The sequence below is a fragment of the Ursus maritimus genome, unplaced genomic scaffold, assembly GCF_017311325.1.
Source record: "Ursus maritimus isolate PB19 unplaced genomic scaffold, ASM1731132v1 scaffold_11, whole genome shotgun sequence".
Taxonomy (NCBI): domain Eukaryota; kingdom Metazoa; phylum Chordata; class Mammalia; order Carnivora; family Ursidae; genus Ursus; species Ursus maritimus.
This window is the reverse complement of record NW_024423453.1, coordinates 7,301,072-7,325,169: the sequence shown is the minus strand read 5'-3', so window position 1 is coordinate 7,325,169 and position 24,098 is coordinate 7,301,072. Positions and strand designations below refer to the sequence as shown.

General features: G+C 38.2%; 1 protein-coding gene and 1 long non-coding RNA gene across 5 annotated transcripts in view; one reads left to right on the top strand and one right to left on the bottom strand.

Annotated features, from left to right (window-relative positions):
• FAM241A (family with sequence similarity 241 member A) overlaps positions 1–12,782 on the bottom strand; it is a 43,176-nt gene extending 30,394 nt beyond the window's left edge. The window contains exon 1 of the mRNA XM_040626251.1: positions 12,447–12,782. Within this exon, the coding sequence (XP_040482185.1) occupies positions 12,447–12,614 (168 nt within the window). The 5' untranslated portion in view covers positions 12,615–12,782. The remainder of the gene's footprint in view (positions 1–12,446) is intronic.
• A 116-nt stretch (positions 12,783–12,898) lies between these two features.
• Positions 12,899–24,098, top strand: part of LOC103661751 — a 583,685-nt gene continuing 572,485 nt past the window's right edge. For all 4 annotated transcript variants that reach the window (XR_568237.1, XR_568238.2, XR_568235.2 and 1 more), the window contains exon 1: positions 12,899–13,307. This is a non-coding gene — a long non-coding RNA (uncharacterized LOC103661751). The remainder of the gene's footprint in view (positions 13,308–24,098) is intronic.

Sequence of the window (24,098 nt, the reverse complement as noted above, 5' to 3'; positions counted from 1 at the left end):
TCTTTCTTTCTTTCTTTCTTTCTTTCTTTCTTTCTTTTAAAGATTTATTTATTTATTTGACAGAGAGAGAGACACAGCAAGAGAGGGAACACAAGCAGGGGGAGTGGGAGAGGGAGAAGCAAGCTTCCTGCTGAGCAGGGAGCCCCATGTGGGGCTCAATCCCAGGACCCTGGGATCATGACCTGAGCAGAAAGGCAGATGCCTAAAGACTGAGCCACCCAGGTACCCCTGTAAGTTTATTTCAACATATCTTTTCCCCATATATATTTTTGATTTTTTGATTTCACCTGTGAATCAGTTGTAACATTTGCTTGGTTCCCTCATTAATGATGAGTTAAGTAAAATGCTTAACATGTGATCAGTTTATATTTTCTCCTTGAAAATTATCCTTTTATTAAATTGACTGATCTGAATTTTAATTTATGTTAGCTCTGGGTTTTATCTACTATCTTTTCTATGTCGAGCTCAAGAAAAAGTAAAATAAATTTGCAAATTTAGACCAATTACGTAAGTTAATACCGGTTAGTAATTCAAAATCCTATGTTCATTAGCCTTTCACCCTCTCGATAATGTGGTGGTTTTAAAATACAGCATATCAAGGAACACAATCCTTGGCTAATTCTCACAAGTATCTTACCAGGATCCTTAGCTCAATTCACAACTAACGCTACTAGTTTCTTTTCTGTTGATTCTGACAATAGAAAATGTTCCTGTTATATACAAAGTCCTCTCTCTTTCAAAACTAATTTTTGTCATAATTACCCCTGGGAAGCCACTTCAGCCAAAAAACCAACTGAGTTTTTACCAGCAATGTTGTTTTGGATAGGCGTTTTTACAGACTCTACACTTCACCTCAGAGATATCAAAATAATTGAAGCATTTGCCACAAAATGTGATCTGCTCTCATATTTTTCTGTGAGCCTGTGAGGAGGGAGTGGAGAGTGGCAGAGAAAAAAATACTTTAACAAACAAATTATTAAGATAATTTCAAATAGTGAGAAGAGCTATGAGGAAAATAGTGGAAAAGAAATTGGGGTGGGTTGGAGGTTCTTTCTACGGGGTAAGCAGAGCTGTGATCTCAGAGAGGTAACAATAGGTTGATGATATAAGATCTGTCAAGGGCATATCTGGAGAAAAGAGTCCAGGCAAAAACCCTGAGACAGAATGGAGCTGGCAATGATCTTGATCTTGACTTGGGATCTTGACTATGATCTGTATTAGAAATATATTTTATACCTTGACCCAGTACATATAAACTAAAGTTCTACAAAATGACACTCATAGCATGTGTGATAGATTCTAACACTTTTTATCTATCCTATCCTGTTCACAATCCACTAAATTGGTTTCAGGGCCCAACACCAGCTTGGTGGTTAAAAACTTTAAGCATGGGTTTGAATCTCAACGCCACAACTTACTAGCTATGATACTTTCAATAAATTACTTAACTTTCTCCCTGTGCTACATTTTTTACATCTTTAAAGTGGGGGCAATAATAGTATGTACTCATGAGGTCTGATACCAGATTTCCCTCCAGAAACACTGAACCAGTTTATACTTTTAACTGTAGTGTATTCTTACGTCATATATTTTCTCTAAACCCACACCACTTATCTTTTTAATCTTTAACAACTGGATGGGTAAAAAATAATTCCGAATAGTATTAATTTGCATTTCTTTTATTTCTAGTGAGGCTGGACATTTTTCCTGCTTATTGGATATTAAATATAGTTGCAATTTTCATTTCCTACAAAATGTACAAAAATAATATATTAAACATAAAAATTAACTAACCATATAAATCTTTACCTAACTGCAGCATTATATATTATAATTTATAACATGTTTATTATTAGATTTATACTTGTTTGCCATTTCTTTTGAAAAAGATTTATTTATTTTAGAGGCAAGGGAGTGGCAGAGGAAGAGGGAGAGAGAGACAGGTAGAGAAGCAGACTCTCCACTGACTGCGGATCCCAATGTGGGGCTCAATCTCATGACCCTGAGATTGTGACCTTAGCTGAAATCAATAGTAGAAATTAAGAGCCACTCAGGTGCTCCTTGTTTGCCATTTCTAACTAAATGCAAAGTTATAGCATTTATTATTTATTTACACTTATCTCCTAAAATAACACAGAACCAGTAAAGGAAAAAAAAACTTTTTGAGGAGAATATCAATGAGAATATCAGCTAGTTCTTTTTTGTTTGTTTTATTTTAAGTTGGTTTGGTTTATTAAGGTATAATTTAAATACAGTTCAAGTAACCCTTTTTAATATACAGTACTGTAAGTTGTTTTAAAAAAATATTGAACTATAATTGACACACACATTAGTTTCAGGTGTACTACTGGCTAGTTCTTGAATTGGTCTGTCAAATTATTATAAACTGAAAAATACTAAAATTTGTATTCATTTCCATTTCAACCAAGAGGAGCCAATATTTTATTTTATTTATTTAATTAAATTTTAAAACTTTAATTCCAGTATAGTTAACATACAGTGTTATATTAGTTGTAGGTGTACAATATAGTGATCTAACATTTCTATACATTACTCACTGCTCATCATGATAAGTGTACTCTTTAATCCCCATCACCTATCTAACCCACCTCCCCTCTGGTAACCATCAGTTTTTTCTCTATAGCTAGAGTTAGGATCCAATGTGTTAAATCACATTTGCAAACATACATAAATGAAATCATCAAGTATTCAAAAAGATAACACACAAATTCAGACAAAGCTATTAAACATATTTTAAAAAAATTGTCTATGGGATGCCTGGCTGGCTCAGTCAGTAGAGCATGCGATTCTTGATCTCAGGATCATGAGTTAAAGCCCCTTCTTGAGGGTAGAGATTACTTTAAAAAGTTGCCTATTGTAGAGGAAGAGAATTGTTACATAATGAAAAAATAGTTAAATAAGGGAAAAAAGGGGTATGCATGAAATAATGAGAGATACTATTAGGCTATGAAGTGAAGAATATGATTAATTCAAGCTGTAGGTTAAAAATTTCTACATTTTGTACTTTTCCTAGAATCTACATATTTTTTAAGACATGAAGTATCTGGTGACATTGAATATCTTATATGCGCAGGGTGGTACACTAGATGTTACCACAAGATGGAATAGCTTGTCTATTGAACGTAGTCAAAATCAAATATGTTTCCTTAAAAATGACTTTCCTTTTTTTTTTTTTTAAAGATTTATTTATTTATTTGAGAGAGAGAGCATGCACACATGAGCCATGGGGAGGGGCAGAGGGAGAGAATCCCAAAGCAGACTCCCTGCTGAGCACTGAGCCTGATGAGGGGCTTGATGCCACAACCCATGAGATCATGACCTGAACCAAAACCAAGAGTTGGATGCTTAATGGACTGAGCCACCCAGGCACCCTGATTTTCCTTTTTAACTCTCAACTTGAGGAAGTGACAATAGCTACCGTTATATGTTATTACTTCTGAGCACCATAAATAAGGAATTCTGAATTCAATCAGACTGATGAAATTTGCCAGTCATGGGAAATCAAATGTAAGTTCCCTGCCTCTGTAGATGGTCTGCATATGTTCAAGTAAAATGCTGATCAGGAAGATAAAAAAATCAATTTTTTCAGATTAATTGAAAAAGAATTAAGAAATCTCAGAAATGTTAGAAAATATATCAAAGAGAATACAGTAAAACCCATAAATAGAAATTTAATTTTCTTAACACTGTGTTTAGATACTAAGTGTTATTAATAATTTTATCCTATATTTTCCATAAAGTTCAAAACACTTGCACTCTGCTTTCTCTTTGATCAGAACACCGATAAGCTACAGTTGATGCTGTAAGAAAACAGCAACGAATAAAGCCAATCATTTCCTCTTTCTTTGCCAAGATAAGGTGTAGCTGCCAATGAGGTTAAATGGAAAAAAAAACCCAAAAACAACACCCACTGGATATGGGGGAAAAATAGATCAGAAGACAGAAAGTATCTTTTGCATCAAATTAACTAGAAATTTAGTTTCTCTGCCGAAATGAAACTACTCTTTGCTTGTCTTATCATTTCCCTTAAATATACACACACAGACACACCTCACACAAACACACAACACACTGAATGAACCAAAACATGACTAGTAGGGACTTCTAATGTTTTTGAAGGCTGCTACAACAAGATAAAATTGCAACTCCAGAGAAGAAGGCAGAAAATGAAGATAGTATCCTAAGGCTTAGGGAAGGTGGGAATAAAGATAAAGAATTTCTACTCAGGCCTCTCAGGACAAGCTAATGTCGTGGTACTTTTATTTTTTTCCCTTTAACTTTGCTTTACCACTTCGGTGGAATAGGAAATTGAGAATAACTTGTACAGAGGAAGGTGGATATTCTTTTTCCTAGGAAGGATCAGTGACTCACAAATGAAAAAAAAATCAACGGAAGATCCCCACAAAATGCAACATAATTTAGGTTGGTGAGTTAATTTTTTTAGAGAAATACTAAACAGTTAATTTTTAGATTAGTACATCTTAATACTTTATTCAATATATAAGTAATATTTATTCTATAAACCTAAATATTACAAATGCTAAAAATACAGTTTTATGATGTGGTTAGTTGAGAGGAATAAAAATAAGGGAACCAGAGGAAAAAATGAGAGGAAAGGTGAGGATAAAATAAGAGCTAATATTCATCGAAGGTCTACCACATGCTAGGTAGTCTGTATACAAAATGTCACTGAATCCTCATACGAACATTAAGAAGTGGGTAGCAAAATACCTGTTACAATGAGGAAATTGAGTCTCTGAGGGATTAAGTGATTAGAATGACACAGCTAGTAAAATAGTAAAGCCAGAATTCAAACTTGGAACTGTTATACTCCAAAACTCTTTTCATCGTTCCATAATTCTTAGCTTCTACAGAGGAGAGGAGGTATTAGAAAGAAGATACATGGAGAAAAAGAGAAAGTAGCTGAGATGGTTACGGAAGAATAAAAGACAATGGGAGAATGAGACACTCAATAGGAAGAGAGAGGAAGGAGATGGGTAGTAGGAAAGAGAGGAGGACAAAGGATATGAGAGAGAGAGCAAAAAAGAGAAGGTTGTTTAAGAGAAGTTGTTGGAAGAAGAGATAAGAGAAATGATCAGTTGAGGGACGACCTGTTTGGCACATAGGCTTCAGAAAATAAACAATTTTTACTATCCATTTAAATATCTATTAGCAGAGTAATTATTCTTGACAACTCAAACTGCTGTAACCCTAATATTTTGAGATGGGTTTCTCAACTTTGGCACTATTGACATTTGGGCCAAATAATGCTTTGTTCTAAGGGACTGTTCTGTGCATTAGAGGATGTTTAGCAGTATCCCTGGGCTCTTTCTATTAGATTCCAGTGGTATCCCCCTGGTCTTCACAATGAAAAATGTCTCTAGACATTGCCAATGTCTCCTGTGAGCAAAACTGCCCCAGTAAAGAACAACTGATTTTGAGGTTCCACTCTGAATAATGATAAAAACAAACAAAAGATGCCTACCATATGCAAAATTATTCCGAGTTACTCTAAAGACTGGACGCCCTTGGGAACAAGATGAGGTTAAGTTTAGGACTGAATTCACTAAGCTCATAACACTTGTTACAGTTACTGCTTGAGAACTGCTTTTAAAAGTATGAAAGGGAGCAGATCTTGCTACTCAAAGTGCAGTCCCTTCACCAGTCGTGTCAGCATCATCTGCAGGCTTGTGAGGAATGAAGCACCTCAGGACTCACCCCAGATCTACTGAATCAGAACCTGCATTTTAACAAGAGGCACAGTTATGCCCTTGGCTTTTTTTTTTTTTTTTGATGACTATTCCTGACTCATGGCCCTGGAAAGCTTGGGAAAACATCATCCAGTTTCTTCAATCCAGACCTTGGGGCTTCCTTTTCCCCAGCATCCCCCCACCCAGTTGACTGAACCACTTTCTAGAACACACCATTCAGCAAGACATAGTGGTGAACCCTGGCTTTAAATCTTCATGATTGAGGGATGCTTGCACAACACAAAGTTAGATGGTCCATGGGATTCTTGGAAGATAGGAGGATGGAAAGGAAGCAGCAGGCACTCTGCAGCTCATGTGTTGTTGCTGACCTGCGGCTTCACCTGGTCAGCACAAAGCAGCATCTGGGTCTGCAATTGCTTTCCCTTTCCCTGGATCCTCCTCCAGCTCCTCCAACTCCTCATTCAGATGTATGTGTTTAGCTACTTGAGAAAAGGCCCTGGCTCCCGCAGGTCTTCCACACTAGAAAGCTGGGAAGCAGTGGAAGTCAAGGTTCCAGTTAGTTTTCTTGGAGTTTCAGCACATGCTTATGGGTTCCAGGCTGCGCCTGATTCTCCCCATTATTTATATCCATCTTTCCTTCCTAACTGCCTGCCCAGTGGACCTCAAGCTCCAGCATCAGACGTGATTCAACAGATTTACAGACTGCTTAACCAGTTCCCACAACTGCTTAAGACCGAATTCTTCTATTAAATAAATAATACACACATAAAAAAATAAAGTGTGAAAAGAAGAAGATATAAACAGATAACTAGTTTTGAGCTACACAGTCTAAGGGATAGCAGCAGCTTTGTCAGGACTGTTCTCCGATTACGTGGGAGGCCTCTTTGCGTATATGAAAAAACATTGGCTTGAGAATTTGGAGACCTGAGTTCTGGTCTTCTCCAGAACTAGTTAGTTGTAGGACCTAGAACAAATCACTGGCTTGAGGAATGACTGTTGGCTTCTTGTACCTCACCAAGAGTTCAAATATATCCTTCTAGGGGATAGTTAAATGACTTCCTTACATATAACTAGTATGTTGAAAGGCAAATACAGTGAATACTATGGGATTGACTTGCTTATCCTATATCCTTACCACTCAAAGTGTGGTACATAGATATAGCATTGGCATCACTTAGGTGCTTATTAGAGATGCAAAGTCTGAGGCCTCACCCCGGACCAAGGATATCATAACCTGCACTTAAAGAGAGATGATTTGTATGCACGTGAAAACTGAGGAGCACCTTCCTCCTATGGCGACTTTCAAAATGCAGAGCCTAGAAAACCTGAAAACTATGGTTCTTAGATTTCTTTTCAGTGCGGGTTCTGTTTGAAAATTAGGCCCAAAAGCTAACATTTATATGATTATTATGTGCTAGGGATTGCTGTAAGCACTTCACACACATTAACTCATGTAATCCTCCAACAATCCTGTAAGGGTGATACAATTATTATTCCCTTTTTATAGATGAAGAAACTGAAGTCTGGAGAGGTTAATTAACTTGCCCAAAGTTAGAGTTAGGAAGTGACAGAGTTAGGACTCAAACCCAGGTATTCTGGATCTAGAATCTATACTGTTGATCATATTTTTAATAGATCAAAGAGGAAGCTTAAGGCTTCCTTCTGCTGCAGTTTTTTTTTTTTTAACAGATAATCCTATGGAACATACTTTGGCAAGTGCTTTTATTTTATTTATTTATTTTTAATTACTTTATTTTAAAGAGAGAGAGAGGGTGTATGCATACGCATGAGCAGGAGGAGCAGAGGGAGAGAAAGAAAGAATTTCTCCAGCTGACTCCCTGCTGAGTCCAGAGCCAGGGGGAATTCCATCTCAGGACCCTGAGATCAAGATCTGAGCTGAAACCAAGAGTCAGATGATCGACCAGCTGAGCCACCCAAGCACCCCTGGCACACGCTTTTATAAAGCTTTCTTCATTTATTCACCTACGTATCTATGAACCAGCATTGATCCAAAAGTTCTAGGTATCACAAAGGCAAGAAATAGAAATGAAATATTACCATTTGAAAGGAAGCAGAATCAACCTTATCTGTAGACTGGATGATTATATATCTAGAAGATGCAAAAGAATCAAGTCTAAGAGGTACTGGTATTTATTAGCATTAGAATTAATAAAAGAATTCAGAAAGGTAACTAGTTAAGAACTAAATATACAAGAGCCAGTAGCTAGAAACCAGCAGCAAAAGGATGATTTGTGGGTGAGAATATCCCTTTCACAATACCAACAAAAAATATAAAAGCTTAATATAGATTTTACTATTTATAACTACTATAAAGGATTGTAAAGCCAGGGAGAAAGTGGATTATTCAATCACTGGGGGGAATAAAACAGATTAGCTCCATACCTCACACGATACATGAAGTTATTCTAAAGAGACTAAACATACAGAATTTTAAAAATAATAATAAAACCATAAATACACATACACACAAGAAAACACTGGATATTTAACTGTAGGATTAGAAAGAATGTTCTAAACAGATATAGATATGTATATATATTATGCGTGTGTGTATGTGTGATATGTGCAAATGAAATTACCAAAATAAATTCCTTTAACTAATAAAAATTTAAAGCATTTCTAAATCAAAAACATCATTAACAAAATTATAAAGTCAGTAGCAACCAGAGAAAATATTTATAATCAATGCGAAGTAAGAGATTAACATCTGAGTGTCAAAAAGGTCAAAGAACATGATTAAAACGAAATGCAAATGCTCAATAAATACATGAAAGGGTTAGTAAACCTCTCCAGCGCTATCTTATAACATAATTTTGACCCACTGAATTGGCAGAGATTAATCTATAAATTATACCGTTTGTTACAGGCCTAGATGGTTTCCAATCAGCACTCTCACACACCAATGCTGGAAGTATACATTGGTGTGATCTTTCTTAAATGCAATCCTTTAGAATGTTCCGAGAGGCTTCAATGAGTTTGACTCATTGACCTAGTTCTTTCATTTCTAGGAATCTATTGCAAGGTAGAACTGTGAAGATTTATAAGCAAGATTTTCCTTACAGCATTATTTAAAAAGAAAGTTTGAAGCACCTTAAATGTACAGTAGTGGGAAAGGACTATTAGGTGGCCCTAAAAATAATTTTTACAAATAATTTTTCATAACATGGGAAAATGACATAACATGCTAAGTAGTTAAAACAAGAAAACAAATTTAATATTACACTAAAACATGTTAAAAATGTATGTGTGTATATATACAAGTATAGTAACATATGAGAGAGATGAATGTGGTAATACCAAATGTATGAGATATATTTTTTTAAATATTTGGTATTTTTTAACAAAATGTTACTTGAAGTGGGATTTCAAATGCTTTTGTTTTCTTCTTAGAGTTTTCTTTATTCTTACATTTTCCAAAGTACATTACTTCAATAATCATAAAGAAAAGACCTTAAGAGATAAAGATAACGATTCTAAAGTCAGTCTGAGGATAATGGGACCTATGCTCTAGGAGGTAAAGGGCCATCTTAGGTTATTCAGGTTGTGAACTGCCACATCTAAGCAGATGCTATTCACATTGTAGGTATATAATAAAAGGACTAGAGATGTTTAGCCTTTCAGTTATGCAGTAGATCAGAGACTCTTTTATATAAAGCCCCCTGACGTTCCCAGTCATGAACATAATTGAATCATCTCTCATATACACAATGAACAACACACATGTGGGATAGTTATGCCCCTTGCTTATCTCTCTTAGATACCTGACACCTACTTCAAACTTGACACAGTTCCTTCATCTAAAGTAACTGTTTCATTCTTTCAAGTCCTCCTTTCTTAGAATACCTGATTTTAACCAGGCCTCCTTTGTCAATCATCCTACCCGGAGACACAAAGGAACCTTAGTTTTCTCTCAGATGGAGTGGCATTTAAGAACAAATAGTAAGAAAAAAAATGATGCTGACAATATTAGTTATTGAGAAATATTTCAGTATTATGTGAAATAAATGCCAAGCTATAAATACATTCTGAGCTGGTACCGTATCAATGAGCTAAAGGTAGGTTTTGTACAGTCAAGGCCGATACAAGAGACTTTCAGACTGAGGGAAGGGCATGAGCCTTTCAGATAGGAATGGAAAGAAAAATCAGTGAAGGAAAGGATGCATGTGGAGGAACCTTTAGCCTTGGGAATAGCTAACTGGAGAAACCTGCTTCATCAAATTATCAGGTAAGGGCAAAACTCAGTGAAGGAAATAGAAACAGAAAGAAATTTAATACAAAAAATTAGGGGCTGAAAAAAATCAGTGAAAGCTGGAGGAGCAAAAGTCAGGTGTCTTCTGGAGCTACTGTGTTCAACAACACCACCATAGCCTTGATCCAGATATAAAGGAGCCTCCATGGAGGCTGCTGCCGCTGCCCCCACGGATGCCGCCAGTTCTCTCTCAACATCCTTAAGGCTAAGACTGTGGAACACCAAGTGAGTATGCTAAGCAGAAAGGACACCAGGACGATGGCCTCTGCCTCATTTCCAGCTGATCAGTGTTGGTTCTGTTTCTATCATTATTTCTGTGGAAAAAATCACTTTAAATTCTAAATAAAGAGTCTGCAAACCAAGTTTTCAAAAATATTCTATTTGTAATTTGGAGTCTGTGTGCTCTTAAAATAACAAGCACATACCATCCCCTAAAGAAAAACTAAATGAAACAACTCCTTAGGTTATATTTTATAGTCACTGAATTCACTTACTTCTTCCTCAAGCATTTTTATATCTGTAGTTACCATCATTGCAAGGGAGTGCATACAAATTTTAAATTTCATTTGCAGGACTTGGAAAAAAAAGAAAACAAGTCTTAGTGATAATATTATCAATAAATGATTTATCACAAAAGCTTGCTTCTTACACCAAAGGGTTGCATTGCCTCAATTTTCTGTTCATTTATGGTTTCTTGATAAGAAGTTCTTTGGTGCTGATTTGGGGTAAGTGCATATTTCAGGTGTAATTTTCAATTATTGTGTATGTAGGCTTACACTACATAAATACATCATCTGATAAAAAAAAATAACATTTTCAAACATTTCAAAGGAGTAGAAGAAAATAAATTTCCATGCCAGGCGATGAAAGACGCAGGTATGCAAAGTGATAGGATATATGTTTTCTAGGATATATGTTTCAATCTTTTTGTTTGTTTCATCCCTTTTCTTTGTACCATAAGCAATTTTGGTAAGACCAGAGATACTGATGATGTGAAATTCACAGAAGTGTAAATGAAGTAATATTTTACACTCTCCCTTACAAACATTTGAAAATTTACTTTGACAACCGCAGTTCATATGTACCCCCTTCACCACCACCGCCACCACCCAGGGAGTTCCTGTTGCTGTTTTCTTCACTTTTCCAGTTGAACAACTAAAGCAAGAGGAAACTAAGTCCTTTAGCTACTGAGTCAGGGTATAGTTGGGCGGGGGGGCACTAGGAAGGGAATCAGGAGGATCTCCTAGAGACCAATTATTTGCTTCAGTCACCATGCCGTCTTTTATATTGTCATAAGGATGAAAAACTACACTTCCACATGGTGAGCGAGCCTAATGCCAAGGGATATTTTGTGTGTGCCACACAATGGTATTTCTGTTTTCTAAATAAAATGTTGAAATACTAGAAGTTATACTTTATCTATTAATGCAGTTAGTGATGATACCGGAGTTTGTGAAATGTGACAAAAAGGACAGACAGAGAATAATGAAAGGAGACAGGTACCAATTGATTGTCCCAACAGTATAGGCTGCAGCAAAGGCAAATAAACATTTGAATTCCTGCTCCTTAATGTGATTCTGAATGTTGGCTGATGTCAGGTATTTTCGAGAGTCTAATTACTGTTTTTGGTGAAAATCCATCCTACATATAATTCAATTTCTTTTATTAAATTTCTTGCCTGATCTTGAAGACATCTGATATGTTGTAATGCCTATTATCGTACTTCATGTAGTGAGAACAAATTCAGAGTTTCAAAAATTACCCAACTTCTCCTTTCCCTTACTGCCACTGGCCTCTTCATACTTCTTTCCCTGTGGTACTAACTGAAAGCAATTTTCTTGCTTTTTCACTTTTAAAATGAAGTTTAGATCTCATTTGTGTTCATGTGAAGAACCTACTCTTGGAGAGTCCCTTTCAAGAGATCTATTGTAATAGTCGCTCCTACACATGCCTTCAGACATTGATTACATATCTAGAGAAATACACCCACACCTTTTCAGAGGCGCTAGGTGTGTGTTCAGAAATGCCAAGATGGAGGGCAGGAAGGGAGCAGCTATCCCCTAAAACACAGCACCGGGGTATGGACTTGAAGTTGAAAAAAAAGTGTTTACATGTGAGGCTTTTAGATAAGTGACCGTTATGGAGGGTACTTCCCACAGAGCCCTGGGTGCCGGCCTGAGCCTCTTCTGCCCAACAGCAGGGGAAGGGCCGTGCTGACCCCGCTAGGCACGGGATCCTGGGGCACTCGCCACCGCGCACGCACGACCCCGCAGCCCGGCCCAGCGCGCGCCGTCTAACCGCTCCTCGGGGCAGCTTCCCCGAACGCCGCAGCGACCAGCGCCCCACGCGGAGCAGAGCACAGGCGCCGCCCGCCCGCCTACTTCCCTCCGTCGCCGGGTGGGGCTCGGGAAACCGGCCGGGCCGCGCCGCCCCTCCCCGCTCACCTGCTCGCGCTCCTCCAGCGGCCGCTGCCGGCGTCGCCTCGGGCTCGCCCCGGGCTCCGGCTCTGTCCCCGCCACCGGCCGCTCCGCCAACGCGTCCCCGTCCTCGTCGCGCTCCCCGCCGCTGCTGCCGCCGCTGCTGCCGCCAAGCAGCTCCCCGGCCGAGCACATCCCGTCGCCAACTCCCGCTGCCCGGACGGCCGCCGGAGGAGGCAAGCGAGAAACGGAAGGCAGGGGCCGCCACCCGTGGGCCGCCCGGAGATCGGCCGCGCTGCCACAGACAGGAGCCTCAGGAGCTCGCCCGGCTGGCCAGGGTGCCAGAAGTACCACCCCGGCCCGGCCTCTCCTGTCACTGGCTCGCCCCGCCCCGGCACCCGGGGCGGAGCCCACCCGGGGGAGGGGCTACGGCGGGGGCGGAGCCAACGGGGGCGTGTGTGAGAGACCTAAGAGCGAATGTGTGTTCGCGCGCGTTTGTGAGACTGTGTGTGTGAGACAATGTACATGAAGAGACTGTATGTATGTGTGTATGTGTGTGAGAGAGACTGTGTGTGAAGAGTCTCTGTGTGTATGAGATTGTGTGTGAGACTGTTGGAGTGTGTGAGAGTGATTATGTACACAATACACTGAGAGGTTTTTAAGAGATTGTGTGAGTGTGTGTGTGAAAGTGTTAGTAAAGGAGTGTGTGAGAGAGACAGTGTGTGTAAGAGAGTGTGTTTGTGAGGGAGAGAGGAGAGCATGTGTGTTGGGGTGTGTGTGTAATACAGAGTTACACCCCAGCGGGATGCCTCCGTTCTTCCCTGGAGCGGGAGCTGTTCCTGGGTGTGCTGTGGATGCCTGTCCTGAAGAGCCGTCCATCCTTTGCAAGTAATACACCTCTCTGTTTCTTTTGTTCCTTTTGTTTTCTGTCTAGTATCTCTCTGAAGGTCTGTGTCCTTGTCTCTGTTAAGTGTTTCTTCGGTGTGTGTTGTTTGTTGGAGCCTTGGGAGCATTTGGTAGTGTATCTGCCTTTGTGTATATTTCTATAAATGGGCAGAGATATGTGTCTCTCAGTGGATGGTAAGGGGGATACAACTAATTCATAAATCTTTTCCTTTCTACCTATTGACATTGTGATTCATAAGAAATACACCTTTGACCCTTGAAGGATGCAGGGGTAAGGGACACCGACCTGCACAATCAAAAATCCATGTATAACTTTTGATTCCTCCAAAACTTAATTACTAATAGCCTAGTGTTGACTGGCAGCCTTACCCATAACATATGTAGTTGATTAGCATATTTGGTATGTTATACGTTTTATATACTGTATTCTCACAAAGTACACTAGAGAAAAGAATATGCTACTAAGAAAATCATAGGGAAGAGAAAATACTTAATAGTACTGTAAAAAATCCAAGTATGAGTGGACCTGCACAATTCAAACCTGTGTTGTTCAAGGGTCAACCATATATTTCGTCTTCATCCCATTCTGGGAACAGAGCTCCTAGAACCTGGGAATTTCCTGGTGGAGGAGAGCTATAAACATCTTTTGTTATGCTAATGAGGACACTTTTGGAAAGCCCCTCCTTGACTAAGGAGGGGGGCTAGTTGCCTGGAGAATAAGCCTGGTGATTAGAGGGTTAGAACTTCTAGTCCCACCCTCTGAACTCCAGGAGGGTAGAGAGGTGTTGGAAGTTGAATCAATCAACAATGGTCAATGATTTAATCAATTACGTCTATGTAATGAAGCCCCCAAGGAAGCCCAAAAGGACAGAGGTTCCTAGAGCTTCTGGGCTAGTGAACACGTGAACAAGTAAGCAGAGTGGTTCACACAGAGAACATGGAAGCCTCTTCCAACACATCTTATCCCATGTACCTCTACATCTGGCTGTTCATCTGTATCCTTTATATTATCTTTATAATATATAAAGTAGTAAATGTTTCTCTGAGGTCTGTGAGCTATTCCAGCAAATTCACTGAACCGAGGATGGGGTCATGGAAACCTCCAATTTAGAGCCAGTTGGTCAGAAGCACAGGTGATAACCTGGACTTGGAATTGGCATCAAAAGGAGGGCAGTCTGTGGCACTGAGCTCTTAAGGTGTGAGATCTGTGATATTATCTCCAGGTAGATAGTGTCAGAACTGAGTTAACTGCTTGATGGTGTTAGAAAACACACATCAAACTACCCAGCCCATTTTGTTGAAGGGAAGTTGGAGGGTGTTTAAAAAAAAAAAAACTTTTTATATCTTTTATCTGTTCTTTGAGGGAAGTTATAGACTGTTGTATAGATAAAATATCAGGCTATTTGTCAATGGAAAATTGATATGCCTATATATGAAGAAGAATGAGTTATTTGGGATCTTCTGTTAAAGTGTCTTCAGGCCCAGAGAGGGAATTAAAATAGAAACGTAAAGACTTACTTATTTATTTTCTTAGAGATTTTTATTTATTTATTTGACAGAGAAAGAGAGAGCATGCAAGCAAGGGGAACGGCAGGCAGAGGGAGAGGGAGAAGCAGGCTCCTTGCTCTGGTGAGCCAAAGGCAGATGCTTAACTGACTGAGCCACCCAGGCACCCCTTAAAGTCTTATTTTAAAGACCTATTTCCTGTTTTTGGTAATCATGACTATAGAAACTAGAAAATATGCCTTTGGATATCACAAATTAGAAAAAATTAATCTGGTTTATTTCCTTTCTTAAAAGTCTTTTAAAACCCAGAGGAAAGTTTTAATACATATATAATCAGAAACAAATGTCACCATTGGAAGCCAAAAACATTCCCTGATGGGCCTCTTTGGTTTGCTCTAATGACAACATTTTCATTCTTGAAATTTTGCTTTGGCTCTCAGGAGTGTTTCTTATAAAAGTGGCCTTATAAATTTTTTTACAAAAAGCTTTATGATTATATATAGTGGCACAGAGAACATCAGCCTTTTCCTGCCAACTCTGTGGAGTGCAAGGCACATTTTGAAGTTCCCCCTCTTTCGGCTTATGTCTGACAGCTTGATAAGTCAAGCAGCTATGCGCTCTTTAGTTAGGCTACAGAGTGAACAGAAATTCCTTATGTATATGAGAACTCAGAAGGCACAGAATATATATATAGCAAGGCAGGTAAAAAGTGATATAGAGCTTAGTTTTTGTTCAACCTGGGGGTCAAGTCTTACAGAAGTCCTTAAGTGTAGAATATACTCTCTGGCCTTTCAGAGATTCAGACTTCTTCTTCAAGAATTGTATTCAGTCATTTAACAGGTATTTATTGAACACCACTAGGCATTAGGCCCAGGTCTAGGTCCCTACTCTTAAGAAGCTTCCATTTTATTCTCTTCTAAATTCTAGTCTGCTTATCTGGCAAAATCCAAGAACTTCCACCAAAGAGTGTCCAGAATCCTCTGATCCTCATCCAGGACTGATGTCACAACTTCTTCCTTTTCATAGTGTTGTCTACCTTTCATTTAGTGAATGAGTTTCTCTTTGAACTGTGTTTCTTTTGTTCATAAAGACTTTCCTGGAGATTTAGGGAATCCCTTTTAAAGAAAAATCTAATAGTAGCTTTTTGTGAAAAACATTATTCAGGTAACATCCCAGATAGCACACTGGCAACCACATCTTATGGGAGGGGAAGGCTGTTTTCACTGGGCTGCGCAATATGAATGTTATACATAAAGAGCTGTTACTGTCAGTTTCCTGTGGCTGATATATTTGCTATTACCTAGGCAACTATGACATGTTGGTCTCAAATTCTGTGTAGTTTAGTTGTGATTTTATTAGTGTATTTACCTTGTGTTTTCACAGGAATTAGTAGGTGGCAAGAAACAGGTGCCTGTCTAAATGATGAGGGAACAGAAGGCAATTTGAGGGCAAAGCAGAAACTGACACCATGCAACCCCTCCCCCACTATGGGGTGTATGTGACATTCCTCAGGCACTCCTGGCTGCCCTAAAGGAAAAAGAAATAGTTAACCTATAGAGATCACAATCCTGCAAGACTTAGTCTCCTTCAGTTTACAAATGTCTTAGCAGTCTACAAGAACAAAGCATTTCTATCAATAACCTAGCTTCCAGAAGGGATGTAAATACAATTGAATGTCTTTGTAACCTGCAGCCCGTGGATAGATAATTGAAGCATGCAGAGTGTAATGTTCCTCCGGGAAGTTCCCAACTATCTTCATATTAATGCCTTACTAGATTGGGAAACAACCTTAACTTGACAATAGCAAGGCCTTGGGTATCCTGTAAGTCTTCTTTAACATATGAGAGTACTTTTTCAACCTCCCTTTTTCCTTATCTCCCCCAACCCGGTAGTATATAATCAGCCACCCCTCACAACCCGGGGCAGCAGCTCTTTCTGCCCACAGTTCCTGTCCCCATGCTTTAAAAAACCACCATTTTGCACCAAAGACGTCTCAAGAATTCTTTCTTGGTCTTCGGCTCTGGACTCCACCCCACTGAACCTCACCTATATTCCGAAACCTCATCATAAGGAGTGGCCTATGTAGTGCAAATGTGTCTTGTGTAGTTGCTGTGGCAACAAGAACTTTTAATCTCCCACTTTCACATCTTTAATATCTTACTTTTAATGTTCTCCCACTCTTATTTGGACGTCTTTCTAGAGGAAAATGAACAAATCAGAGTGATCTGTACTCATTTAGCAATATAATCTTAGAAAAACAAGTGCAGTTATTTGTGAAAACTTCATTTTCAATTTGATTTTTTTCATATTACTATGATGTTAATTTATTATGTTTCCTGTGCTTTAGTTTTTGCTTTGTATATGATTTTTTACCCGCTTCTTTTCTGTTTAGCAGAGCTTTTTGTATGGGGAATTATTTTTGAGATGTTTGGAATCTGAACCAAAATCTCAGGAGAAAGTATGGTTTCTTGATCGATAAATGTGAATTTAAAGGAAAAGGAACTTATTGGAGAACCCGCACTTTCTTTAGCATTCCATCAGTTTCAGGTAGCTGTATCAGAGAGATGTGGAACCAATGCTTGCTCAATGTTCTCTAGCCTTCCTGGAGAGACCACTCTGATTCAGAGGAGGAGAAATTTGCCCTTCTTCTTGGAATTAATTTTTATACTTGCTGTTGTTAAAAAACTACATTGGCTTTATTCAGTGATTCATGAATTAAGCAACATCCAGTATAGCAGATAGAAAGGAGCTCCAAAGAAGTGTTCAATTCAAGAGGGTTTTATAGACCAAAGTGAGGAGGAATGGGGACGTTATACTGGGCATTTGCTGATTGGAGCAAAGGGAAGTTTGGAAATGGGTTAGGTAACTTGTGTTGTGCAGGCAAGTGCTGACTGGTTGAGTCAGCTAGGCCTTCATTTCCTGGGAGAGCCTAGCATTGAAACTTAATTAAGTTTTGATTTGTTAACATGGGGCTTAGCATGAGTGGACTCCAACTAGGGCCTAATTTGCTTACTTTAACACTGTTTTGTTCTCTTCCTTTGGTGTGACTTTATACCTACATGTGCTGCTGAGTTTTCTCCCTACAGTAGGAATGAGATTGAGGTGTGTTTTGCTTAAAAAAAAAAAAAAAAAAAAGTTGAGAATGCTATTCCAACTCACTAGTGGAGGAAAAAAAAAAAAAAAAGAAAAGTAAATAATTATACAGTACCACTTAATATATGTTAGCAATTTTTAAAGTGGTGAATTGAACCTAATATGGATAATGCCCCGAGGAAATGTTAAACTCAGTTATTGCTAGTAGCACTGAAAACTGCTAACATTCTTTTGGTAGTACATATTCAGAACCATAAAAATATCCATACCCTTTGGCCCAGTAACCCCAGACCTGGGAAATAATTCAAGAGAGGAAAAGGCTGTTTGTATAAAAATGTTCGTGGTAGAACTATAGTGAAGAGTTCAAAGAAGCCTAAATGCCAACAGGGAAATGGTGGAGTAAATACGATACACCAACACAACTGAATGTATAAGATGTTAAAATGTTAATGATGAAGATTTTGTATCAGTGTAATAAACATATTTAATATAATGCTAAGTGAAAAAGTGCAGCTTGGCAGTAGCAGAGCTACCTAGCTATTCTATATCCCAGGAGGTGGGAAGATAAAAAGAGTAATAGAAGTTAGCTATGTTCAATTAGGGAATAAGTCTGATAGAAGTGAAACTATGTAAACATATTGATCAAATTTGAAAGAGAAAATTTTTAAATTTTGGGGGGAGGGTGGTGTGCTCCCTTGTAAAATTAACTTTAATGTAATTTAAAAATAATAATTTTTAAAGATTTGTATCTGTTTTCCTTATTAAATGGCATAGCTGGCACCCAAAGTCTGGTTGATTCAACTTCATAGCTGAAAGTTCTATTACCTTTTGTTAAATAATTTAGTTCTTGAATGGGTTTGGATCTTTTATTCATGCTGTTCTCAATAATTTAGAATCTTAGAGTTGGAAGGAATCTAACAGGCAGTTTAGAGCAACCTCCCACCCAGTACAGGGATCCCTTCTATAACATTCCTCACAGATGGTCACCTCCTTCTGGTTGAAGGCTTCCCAACTATGGGAAACTCATTACTTCATGATGCCACCTGTTCAGTTACTGGATATCTTTAATTGTTAGAAAGTTCTTCATGTCTGCTGAATTGAATTTTTATCCTTTTCTCGTCTGCCTGTTGGTCCTTATTCTTTCCTGAAGTATAAGAAAGCAGATTAGTCTTTCTTTTCCCCTTAAGATAGTTTTTGGGGTGTTTTTTAAAAAGGAATTTTTGTCTTCTCTTAGCCTTTATTTTTTCAACTTTTATTTATGGATAGATGTAGAATTTTTGGATTTTGCCATTTGTTATCTGTACCTACTTCTTGTGTTAACAGTAGCCCAGCTTTTTTTTTTTTTTTATTGATCCAACTCTCTCCCACTCTCAGTCTGTGATTTCAGTGAATATGACTTTTTTCCTGAGTACAGGACAGGGGAATATGACCTTTACTAAGTAAATCAAATGCATTGACCTTTTCCTCCCATGGCCACAGCGATTGGTTAAGGGATGGACACATGACCCAAGTCAGGTTGATCAGGGTCAATAAAATTTAATTCTGGGACTTTTGTTTGTATTATAAGAAAAGCAAAATCTTGCCTACAGGATTGGTGTCTGATGATATGAACTTGGGACTACAGGAGAACCACCTTGTAGCCTAGTAATGAAGTTGACCTAGTGGAATACATGACTGAGAGATGAACATTTTTAGCCAGTTCCTCTGAAAGTTAAGTTACCCCTATATGCCTTTTTCAGTCATGTTGGCCAATGACTCTATCACCATAATGTTCACTGCAGCCCCCTACCCCTTTTCTCATAAGCCATCTTGGGATGGCTTTATCACTTAATAAAGGAATTAGAGTGATACAGACTGTAACTGAGATACAGAAGAAATGAGTAGTTTTGCTGCTATCAGACTGCAGAAATTTGGACAGTTCATTTAAAGTCTGGTATTGAATTCCATCATCAGTAAAATGAGCAGATTGAAGTAGACAATTTTAAAAACCTTTTCCTGCTTTAAAATTCTATGATTTCCATATCACTTTGCCTTCAGATCTAGCCTGTGTGTCTTGGCTGCTGTCCTTGCATTTATTCCAGTTGGTTAAGCTGTTCTTATTAGTTAAATTTTCAAAAGCAAAAGGATAGAAACAATTTTCCTGTGCTGTATATTCCTTTATAACTCATATTTAAATTACCTAAGGTTATTTTCTGCACCCTCCTCAAATTTTTAAAAATGTTTTAATGAACATATAAATTGTCCTATTAATACTCTAAGGCATCTATAATTTTAAGGCCCTTTACTCAGTGAAGATTAGGTCTATACCCTTTTGTCTCCAACTCGTTATTTTAAAAGATTTCAAACCTTCAGAAAAGTTGCAGGAATAGTACAATGAATACCAAGAGAGCTTTCTTCTAGACTGGCCAGATGTTAATGTTTTGTCCTATTTGCTTTCTTGTGTGTGTTTTCCTGAGGAAGTCTATTACTCTCAATATATGCTTAAAATAGTGTATAAAGAAAACTAAGGACTTTTTAAAAAAACTAAGGATGGGGCACCTGGGTGGCTCAGTTGGTTAAGTGACTGCCTTCAGCTCAGATCATGATCCTGGTGACCCTGGAGTGCCAGGATTGAGTCTTACATCAGGCTCCCTGCTCAGCGGGGAGTCTGCTTCTCCCTCTTACCCTCCCCCTGCTCATGTTCTGTCTCTCACACACATTCTCTCTCTCAAATAAATAAATAAAATCTTTAAAAAAATTTAAAAAAATATAAGGACTTCTCAGAGGAGTGCTACCCTTGTCTGGGAACATTTAGAAGATCTGGAGAAGTAAGGAGTGGAGGTGGTGGAGGGAACAAGTTAGCAATTCAAGAGTCTTGCTAATCCTGACTCTCTCTAATTACCAGTTTTCATATTTGCAATATACAGGTATTATTGGCACTCAAGTTCATACTCAAATCATATTAATTAGTATTAATATTATGTGAGTAGAACTAATAACATGAGGTGTGTGTGATTTTTCATTGCATATGGAAAAATCTATCTATAGTTATCTCTGCTCTACAGATGAGCTTGGACCTTGAGTTTCCTCACATAGGAAATAAATTAGTGGTTGCCCCAAAAGGGGATACAAAAAGCTTTAACAGAAATTAAAGAATATGTGTTTCTGGCTGGGCAAGAAATCAGACCCCATGCTGAAAGTTTCAAATAGCATCTGCCAATATGGTACTAGTGGAAGTAAATCCAGATAAAGGAAGAAGATGGGTTTCATCTCATGTGCCAGTTACTCTTAATGACCGCCTGGTACACTGTATAAGATGTCTTGTGAGAACTTTTTTGGAAAGAATGACTGCCATGGCAAGGGAAATACAAGCGATGGCACAAGTGCCCTCTGTTTGCCATCTTTGATTTAGGTATGAAAGACAAAGAAGGTAAGTTTCAGGAATAAGGAGAGACTTTGACAACTGGCTAATAAATACTGTTAAGACTGAGGGGAGAGTAAAAATTAGTAGATTTAAATGAAATACTCCATCAAGCCTGTTAGTAAACCAATAATACATATATATGTCTATTCTAGCATTTGCCACATTATAGTAATGTGGTACATAATCAGTGTTTGAGCTGATTCAGCCATATCTAAATTTTGATTAGGTTTGGGTTAAAAGGCTTACTCTGTAAAACTCATCCCATATCTCAGCTCATTTTGAGGCCTCCTGCTCTACTTTGTTTTCTATTAAAAATATCTTTGGAAAATTCCCATCTTGCATCAAGTAAGGTAAGACCAAAAAAGATGTTTGCCAAACTTTAATCATTATAGGGAGGAAACAATAAGCCCCTGATAGCTAAACTCTTTTTTGGAGTTCATGTAGGACAGAATTTAAGTAGGGAGTAGACCTGGGAGACACTAGACAAGCAAATTTTAGGCTTTCTGTGAATACTAACTAATACTTTCTGCTTCTGTAGCGCATTAGACATAGTATCTATTAAAAACTAAAAAAACAAAATTCTGTGATTCCTCGCCTTCTTAAATATTCAAATTATAGGCAGTCTTTAACTCACAGTTTCTGAGACTTTTTCCAACTTGGACTTTCCGCATCATTAAATGACACTTTTAAATAAAATGTGTACTGTTGTGTTCAGCAGTTGGAGAATGATTCTTTTGAGCCATTAGAGGAAGAGGGCCAATAGATCCGTTTGGCCCCATTGTGGTGTTTTTTGGAACAAGTGACAATTTAGCTATTCAGTTGAATTTTGACATAACATTTTTATAGATAAAAGTGGCAGTGTGCTAGATAAATGAAAGTTCTGTTGAGACCTGTGTAAGAGTATGTATAAGCCTCATAAAGTTAATTGTAGTTGAACAAAGGTAAAAATCATCAGGCATGTCCCTAATGGCACAGTTTTGGCATCAAAAATACACTATTTAGCTTTAATTTGTTCAGTTCATCTGTGAGGTTCAATTATCAGGGAAGATAAGAGTAAAGAGTTGATACAAATTGCTAGACATATACTTTCAAATTGCACCAATGAAATGTGTGGACCTAACGGATTTTTAACTAAAATGTACACATTTAACCCTCACATAGATTCATAGCAATTCATTATCTGCAAAACCAGGAGCTCCCTCTATTTATTTATTTATTTTTGATAGTTGCTTCTTTTCTCAAACTGTACTTGAGTCTCTTCAGTTTTTTCTGTGCTAATGATGTTTTGCTGTTTTTGTATCTCTGACTCTTAATAATGTTATCTATCTAGAACACTGGAATAAGGAACTAAGCGAAAGGCCTTCTGGAAAACTATTAAATCTTTTGAACATTATAGTACCTCTACTCAGGAAAAAAAAAGATGCTGCTTGGGTCCTCAGTCTATTTATTCATAATCTATTCAGAATTTTAACAATTTTTGTGCAAAAAGATACCTGTGTATTATTTAAGTTCTGTATGCAGTGTGATTGTGCAAAGGGTCACTTATGGGAAAAGGGCACAAAGAATATTGAGACTTTTTAAATTCTCAGTTGCTTAAACCTTAACAAGGCATATAAAGCACTTATACAACTAAGAGCAAAACAGTGTAGAATGAAGAAATGTCATAGGGAATTACAAACGAAGTGCTATGTAGTTCAGAAGAGAGGGAGATTACTTAGTTATCTAACTTCCATACCTACAGTATACATATGAAATAGAAAATTTAGAAGAGAGAGGAACTGTTGTAGGCAGGCATGTTGTCAGCAGCTACTATTATAGCCGATAAATTAACACCAAGAGAGAACTGAGCAATATTCTAGAAAACAGGTATGTGAACTTAAAATGCCTGGGAGTCACTTAGTATAAGGTCAAATTTAAGAGGCTTTGAGGACATTGAATAATACAATAACCTGTATTATAATGATACATAGACTTTTAGAATAGAAGTTCTCTTAAAGGCCATCTAGACCTCATATTTTTGTTTTTTTTTTATTTTTTAAAGATTTTTTTATTTGAGAGAGCATGTGCAAGCAAGCAGGGGGAGGGGCAGAGGGAGAAGATAAGAGTCTCAAGTAGACTCCCCACTCAGAAGGGAGCCCAACGTAGGGCTTGATCCCTGGACCCGGAGATCATGACCTGAGCGGAAATCAAGAGCCGACTGCCTAACCAACCAAGCCACCCAGGTGACCCTAGGCTCCACATTTTATTAATGACATTTAGAAAGGATTAGTTACTTGCCTTATAGTCTTGCTGGTGGGTGGAGTCATCCTCGACTCCGTTTTTCTCTTTCCCAGTCCTTTTCCACCCTCCCCACCTGCCATCCCCATCTAATCAATCACCTTGTCTTTTTGCCTCCATTTTCCTGAAATTTTTATTCCCATTTCCATATCAGTTTTCACTGCCTTACATCAGATCTTCAGTATCTGGTGCCTGGAATTCTTCTACCGATTACCTAAATCCTCTTTCTCCTTCCATTTCTTATCCTTCTTAAATTTATATACCGCTTATCCAGCCAGAGACATCTGACCAAAATGCAGGTGTGATGGTGACACTCTTGACTTTATGCTGCAACAGCTTTCCACTGACTGCAAGATGAACTTCGGACTCCTATCCACTCCTTGCCTGCTTTCTACCATCAATTCCTGATACTATATATATAATTAGGGGGAGACTTGGCACATTGCCCCCTTCTCCCTTCTCATTCTCACTCCAAATTCACTTGGCTAATATCT